Source organism: Glycine max, chromosome 5 (genome assembly GCF_000004515.6).
Source record: "Glycine max cultivar Williams 82 chromosome 5, Glycine_max_v4.0, whole genome shotgun sequence".
Classification (NCBI taxonomy): domain Eukaryota; kingdom Viridiplantae; phylum Streptophyta; class Magnoliopsida; order Fabales; family Fabaceae; genus Glycine; species Glycine max.
The window spans coordinates 508,959-515,967 of record NC_038241.2 but is presented as its reverse complement, the minus strand read 5'-3'; the positions used below and the strand labels follow the sequence as shown (position 1 = coordinate 515,967).

General features: G+C 29.3%; 1 protein-coding gene across 1 annotated transcript; it reads right to left on the bottom strand.

Moving 5' to 3' along the window:
• Window positions 1-467: 467 nt before the first annotated feature.
• LOC547543 (polygalacturonase PG2) lies at window positions 468-4,680 on the bottom strand. Its single transcript, NM_001251175.2, is given in 6 exon segments — window positions 468-1,134; window positions 1,496-1,686; window positions 2,688-2,895; window positions 2,988-3,203; window positions 3,639-3,770; window positions 4,420-4,680. Coding segments are annotated over 6 exon segments (1,320 nt in total). The 5' UTR covers window positions 4,597-4,680; the 3' UTR covers window positions 468-738.
• Between the last annotated feature and the right edge of the window lie 2,329 nt (window positions 4,681-7,009).

The following is a 7,009-nucleotide window of genomic DNA, read 5'->3' as shown; positions in this document are numbered from 1 at the left end:
AAACATGTCAAACAAAGAATAAATCAAATCAGAACTGCTTGTCTTCTACTTAGCTCATCATGGCTCGTATATATCAAGCAAGGATTCTAGATTCAGTTAGTTGTCTCGTCAGGATTACTTCGCAAGTCACTCTTATAGGCCCACCACAACCTAGACCCGTATTAAAACACCAAAAAAGTAAAAGTCTTTTTGTTTACCCAAAGTTAGAGATAATGGGCGTCTCCTATCCTATCGAGTTAAAGATTAATTTTGTTTGCGATGTATAATTGTTGTTGATCTAAAAAAAATTTTACACAGAGAGAATCAAATATGAATTCTCCTACTAAATAAATCGCTCTCCTGCATGTCAACACAATAAAATTTTACACCATTACGTCAATCCTATGAGTTAAAAATTCACATGTGAATGCAATAAAATCTTACACCACTGCATTAACTTTGAGTTTAAAAAAAAAGTAAAAGGTTGTGGCACTCATAAATTGGGAAAAAAATGATATATCATAAGGCTAATTCATTCTTTCCACTAGATACATTTTTAAATCTAAGCATATGGTGGCTAGTAAATCTTCTCCCCCAACATCTTTTCGGCACACATATTACAATCCACTGAATCGAGAATTATATTACATGAATGTGAACTAATTTTAAGATATCATGATAACTAACTAGTAACAACTTTCCATGGTATGTATATATAATAATGTTAATCTATATATCCCTGACATTGTGTTGATAAATTTAGCAAGAATCAATTTTAGAATTGATTCCACCTGCTTTTGATGGGTTTCCTCTCTGAAGACATTCAACGGGAGGGACTGTTTTGGTCTTCAACTCCCCATATGCTTCCCAACAAAATGGAACATTGGAATTTTTAGTTTCTTGGGCTGATTCTAGCCGTATGGTATCAAGGGTTATGCCAGTGCAAGGTAAGTTGTCACTACATGCAAAATAAATAGGCTGCTTAGTGTATGTTCCCTTTATATTCACATAATGTATGGCTGACACTGCCACAGCTGATGATTCATTCCTACACTTGCCACCATCACAATAGTATTGGTCGATCAAAATTGGAATTTGAACCCCAGAAACTTGAACATTGGAGAACATGATGTTTTGGACCGAGCCAGACCCACCCTGTGGAACACAAAAAAACAAACTTTCAATTAACCTATGGAAAATAATTGGTGGACACTATATTGCTAATAGACATTTCAAGAAAATATAGATATGATAAGTGGTATAATTGACAAGAGAGAAATAAAATAAAATAAAAAAATAAAAAGGTGTTGCTTTGATTACAGATTCCAGACCTAACAAAGTAAGCCAATGTGTTGGATCAATGACTAAAACTCAATAACTGGGCCTCAAAATAGGTGTTCGAAAGATAAAGATGTCAATATATCATTGGTCTTAACAATAGTGTAAAAGTTGGAAAAATAATGTAACCTAACCTACTAAGGTGTAAAACAAAAAGGGTGGTGGCACTTGACTATACCTGCCATGTTTTAATTCTGACACCAGTGAGAGTATTTTGGATAGTAACATCTCGGACGGTGACATTTCTAACACAGGCTTTGGTGTTCTCTCTTCCAAGACTTCCAATGCTGATTCCATGGCCAGGCCCACAATTGACATTGTGTACATATATGTCCGAGCAACCAGTTTGTATAGAGATACAGTCATCACCTGCACGATTTAGTACAACAAATTTAACTCATATGAACAAATTATTGACCACGTTTGAGTGTTCATACTTCCCTGCTTAATTTGTTGATTTCTTTCAAAAATTAAACAATTTCATATCTATTAAGGAGGAAATTAAATTATTGACTTCTGTATTAATTTCTTAAAAAGTTATGTGGAGTGATTTCTATTTAGTTGATCATACAAAAAAAATTATACTAAAAGTGTATCAAAATTATACTCAATTAAGTATGAGTCAATTATTTTGAGATGATTTATTTATGGTTCTATTATTCATTTAAAGAATGATATTTTTTTATACATATGAAAATAAAAACAAAACAAACAAAAGAAACTAATATCTCAGGTAATGAACACATGATACATCAGCAAAAACCAGCTGCACCATAAAAGGAGGGAAGATATCTATGCTATAATAACACACTTCTTGTTATCTCCTTATTTGTTCCTCAATTAAAAAATGTCACCAAAACGTATCAATTTTTGATCCGTGAAGGGAGAGAAGATAGGAAATGAAAAAAGTGATTTAATTTCTTCTAAATCATTTTTTATGTATAAAATTCACATGAAAAATCATTGGATGACATGGATTTCACTCTCTATGTTGTGTATCCCCATTGTATTATTAGTGTTTCTATTTATTTTATTTTGTTAATATTGGTCTCATATCATGGTATTTAGAAATTATATTAATTGGATTGTGATTCGTGACTAGTATACAAGTTGAGAAGGTGGACCTCACAAGGGACTGCAACTCGGAGCTTAATTTCTCTTTATTTTATTTTGTTGGTCTCATAGCATGGTAGTTAGAACTTAGAAGTTATATATATTGGACTGCGGACCCATACAAGATTAATATAATTTCATTCACGAGCTGAGATAGTGTTTGTGTAAATTATGTTTGAAATCTCATTCAAAATGATGAAATGATACGTTTACGATTTTGATTTTTTGTATATATTATATATAATTATTATGCTTACCACAAGCAAGTGTGCTGCTATAGATAACCACGTTTTGAGAATTTTGTAAGTGAATTCCATCAGTGTTGGGGCTATCACCAGGTGATGAAACGCTAATGCCAGAGACTTGAACATTTGTGCAAGAGTCAAACTTGAGATGGGTTTGTTGACTATTCTGAATTGTTATGCCTGTGACTGTTACACCATCACTTCCATAGAACCTGAGTGCCTAATTATAATAAAGAAGTAATTAATAGCATAGCACATGAGAATTTCAGTTTCAATATGTTAAGAAGTTCAACGATACAAAAGGACTCTTACTGTTGGTTTTGTGCTAGGAAGTCTTCCATTGCTTTCCAGCATCACTTCTGTGGGATTGTAAGTGGGAGAGTCATTATTCCACCAAACAGAGCCTTGACCATCAATGACACCTTTGCCTCTGATTGTAATCTTGTTAAGCTTTGAGAATTCAAGCCATTGCAAGGTACCAGATCCCCAAGCTGCAGAGCCTGTAGGTGCAATGATTTTGCCATCCAACTACATGTATTTTTATGAACATAATATGTGAGTTTCATTTTAAAATCAACTGACATTACATAAAGTTATCCAACATGTATATAATTTGGCACTAGGAATTTAGGTAGGTAACGTGAGATTTTTCAATATTCCTTACAAGAAAATGAACTATAGACTTTAATATTATATTAAAATTTATCTTTAAACCAATGGACATTATATTAAAGGCAAGGGACATGACTTTTAACTAATAAACATCCTTTCAACATTTAAAGGATTCTTCAATTTGAGTAAAAAATAATTAATTTTTTTATCTGCATAAAAATGTCTTCGCCATAAAAATATGAAATAAAAACAAAATATTAAGTCAAAAAGGGCCATTGACCTATGTTCTAGTGCTTGTAGGGTGACATATAGGAGAGGAAAATGTGGGAAGAGATGAACTAATTCCTTCACCTGAAAAACAATGTTTGGCTCACAATTAGGGCCTGAGAAAGAGATTGGTTTCACCAAAAATACAGAACCAGATGGAACAACCATTGTTGAGCCCTCCACCTTACAAGCAGCTACCCATGCATTTTGAAAGGCCTGTTTTTTAATATGGAAACAAGTTAATACTTATATAGAAATAAATATAATTAATGAGAAGCTACCATAAGTGCAACAAACTGGAGGTTTTATTTTTTTTTTCTTCTTTTAAACTTGTTAGCCTAATTAACTTTTGGTTTCGTAGTATAGTTGTTTTACAAATTTGGTCTGTATTTTTTTTCCACAAATTTAATCCTCCACTATTTTAGTTGTGTAGTTTTGATTCATTTATTAACTTAATATCCAATACTTAACATAAATGTTAAGGTGATATTTTACCGCACACTGTCATATTAACCCATTCATTCATGCATGTGGACATGGACATGATACAAAGTCACGTCAACATTTCTATTAAATGTTAGATTTTTAATAAACAAATGGATCAAAATTGTATAATTAAAATAATGAAATATCAAATTCATGAAAATAAAAATGGGAGAAACAAATTCATAAAATGATATAATAAGGAGAACAAAAGTGTAACTACGGCTGCTTCTTTTCTTTTCTTTTTTCTTAGGTTAACAAGCTAGGCTGAGGAAAAAGCCATTGACTTTTGTCATCATCTATGAAAAGTGAAATGGCTGACAGCAAAAGTGAAATTGAATCCATGAGCTAGCTAACAAGGAATGAATATGAAATCATGTACCTTTGTATCATCTGCATGTCCATCACCTTTAGCACCATAGTCTAACACATTAAAAGTTGTAGCATAGGCAGCTTTGAGTTTCCTCCAGTGGCTGACTCGTGCAGCTGTGCAGCTTGAAGACCACACAGAAAATGCAATGCCAATGATCAATGCAATGCTGTTTAGTTTCATATTCATATAATTCTTTATTTTCAAAGAGACACAGAGATACAAATTAAGTAATAAGAAGGTGAAGAATGAAATGATTTGAAGGTAAGAGATTTTCTGCTGCTACAAAGCGGGAAATTGAAGCTCTATTTATAGAGAAAAAAATTGTGACACTTGCTATAAACACGAGCCAAACAGTAGCAAATCGTGACCAGTTCACAGGTAATGGACAATGCTAGAATTTAATTGCAATGGTTTTGTTATTTAATTGAAAATTGTTCGTTTTTATAACAAAAGTTTAATTAGAGTACCATGATGGTATAAATATCTTTCATAGTACGTATCATTTAAGCACATAATATCAAGTATATTTTAAAAGTCAAGGATTTTATTGTACATGTATTGATTATACAATATTCCCTTTTTTTCTAGATTTAGATTGACCTATCATTCACATTCTTTGAGTTTCGATACGGATGAATTTTAACTGTAATGTTAGAGTTGAATCTTATTGGTAGCACGTTGTGGTAGGCCGGCCCATACCATGGACTCAAATTAATGGCTAGGGTTTTTTCTCCTCTCTTATTCTTGCAATTAAAAGATAATACCTTAAAAAGAAAAGAAAAATACAAGACACCAGAACATCTGATTTCAATCCTCATGACATATGATATGACGCAACTTAAGAAATTTAGTAATGATTTTTTATAAGTGTTGCACTCACGGACTCATCTAACATTTTTCTCTTCTTTTTGTGATAACAATAATCATTTTTATTTCTTTTCATGTCATCTTTCTAATTTGTTCCTTTCCAAGTATTTATATCCTTTTGGTAAGAAACAATATTATTTCTAAAGAAATTGGTTTTACACCCAAAAAGTAAAAGACACACTACTACTAATAATAATAATTAGTTGTTATTACTTGCTTGACCTGCCAAAAGTCTACTTCAAGCATGCACCAATGACTAGTTGGTTGTGGCGCTTGCTTTCTTTAATTTATTCCAGTTAGTTTAGTTGACAATTATATAAAACGTTGTCATCGCATAGTGATTATTAATTTATTGCTTGTTTAAATGTTCTATGTTGTGATTATCCTTTTTTGTTTCGTTTAATGGGAAGGAACCTTGCCATGAGGATATGGTCTAGGTCAATGATTTCCTCTTCCAAGATTAGGCAATTAAGGGTTAGCTCAATAAATATTTTAATCATTAAACAACATTTCATGCGACAATAATGCTTTACGTGGCAAAGGATCCAAAATCACATTTTAAAATAAAATAGAATAGGATATAGGATCAATTTGTTTAAATTTATTTGTTGAAATAAATATTTATTTTAATAAAATAAATAGTTTTTTTTATTTTTTTTTGTTATCTAAATTATTTCTACTTAAAAAAATAATTTCTTACTTATTTTAAAAAACAAATTATATCTGCTTCTTAAAAAAATATTTATATGAAAAACACTTATTTTAAAATTATTTTTTTAAGTTTAAACAAATTTACTCATAATTTTTTTAAAGTGATATTTTTAATTTCACTAAAATTGTACAAACAAATAGAATACACACATACTGATTTTGTATTCCATTCTATCTTTATGTGACATCCTATTAAATATAATACAATATATATTTGGTAAACATATGACTTTTCATATAAATTTATATATATTAAAAATATTTTTTTGAAATGAAAACTAATTATAGAAATAATTAAAACATATATATATATATAGATATTTGAATTTAATTATTTAGTGTTTTTATTTAAAATAAATAACATAATATTAATGAATTTATAAACATATTTAATAATTTATCTCTTAATTTCTATACCCAATCATTTGACTACATATTATATTTGTAAACATGGTATTTAACGTAATTAATAATTTTTCTTTATGTTGTACATAATAAAGATAATATTTAGTATTATTAGAAAGCCAATTTAATTTATACTGTATTAAATTATATATATAATATTATATATATATATATATAATTTAAATAAATTTCATTATCATAAAAAGTAGTACCTATATATTAAAAATTATATTATTTTATTAGTTTTTAAAATATGTATATAATATATTTTAAAATAGAAAATTTCAAGTATATTTTTTTTAGTTTAGGATGATTGATGTAAAATATTGATCAATTTTGTTGAATCTTGTTAAAGAACAGACTTGCCACTTTTAATAAAGTTTTTCTTTTTAATTATTTTTGTATTTATAAAATTTAAATTTGAAGTCTTAAGACATTTAAGTCCAATTTCATTTGCACCAACATAATATTTTTTTAGCTAACAAAAAAAATCAAATAACAGGAATTTATCAAAACAAGAACATGTCTCAATCAATATTTATATTTACAAATAATCTATCAAGAAAGTCTTCACATTAATAATAAAATTCTAACACACATCATAATAGGATATGAA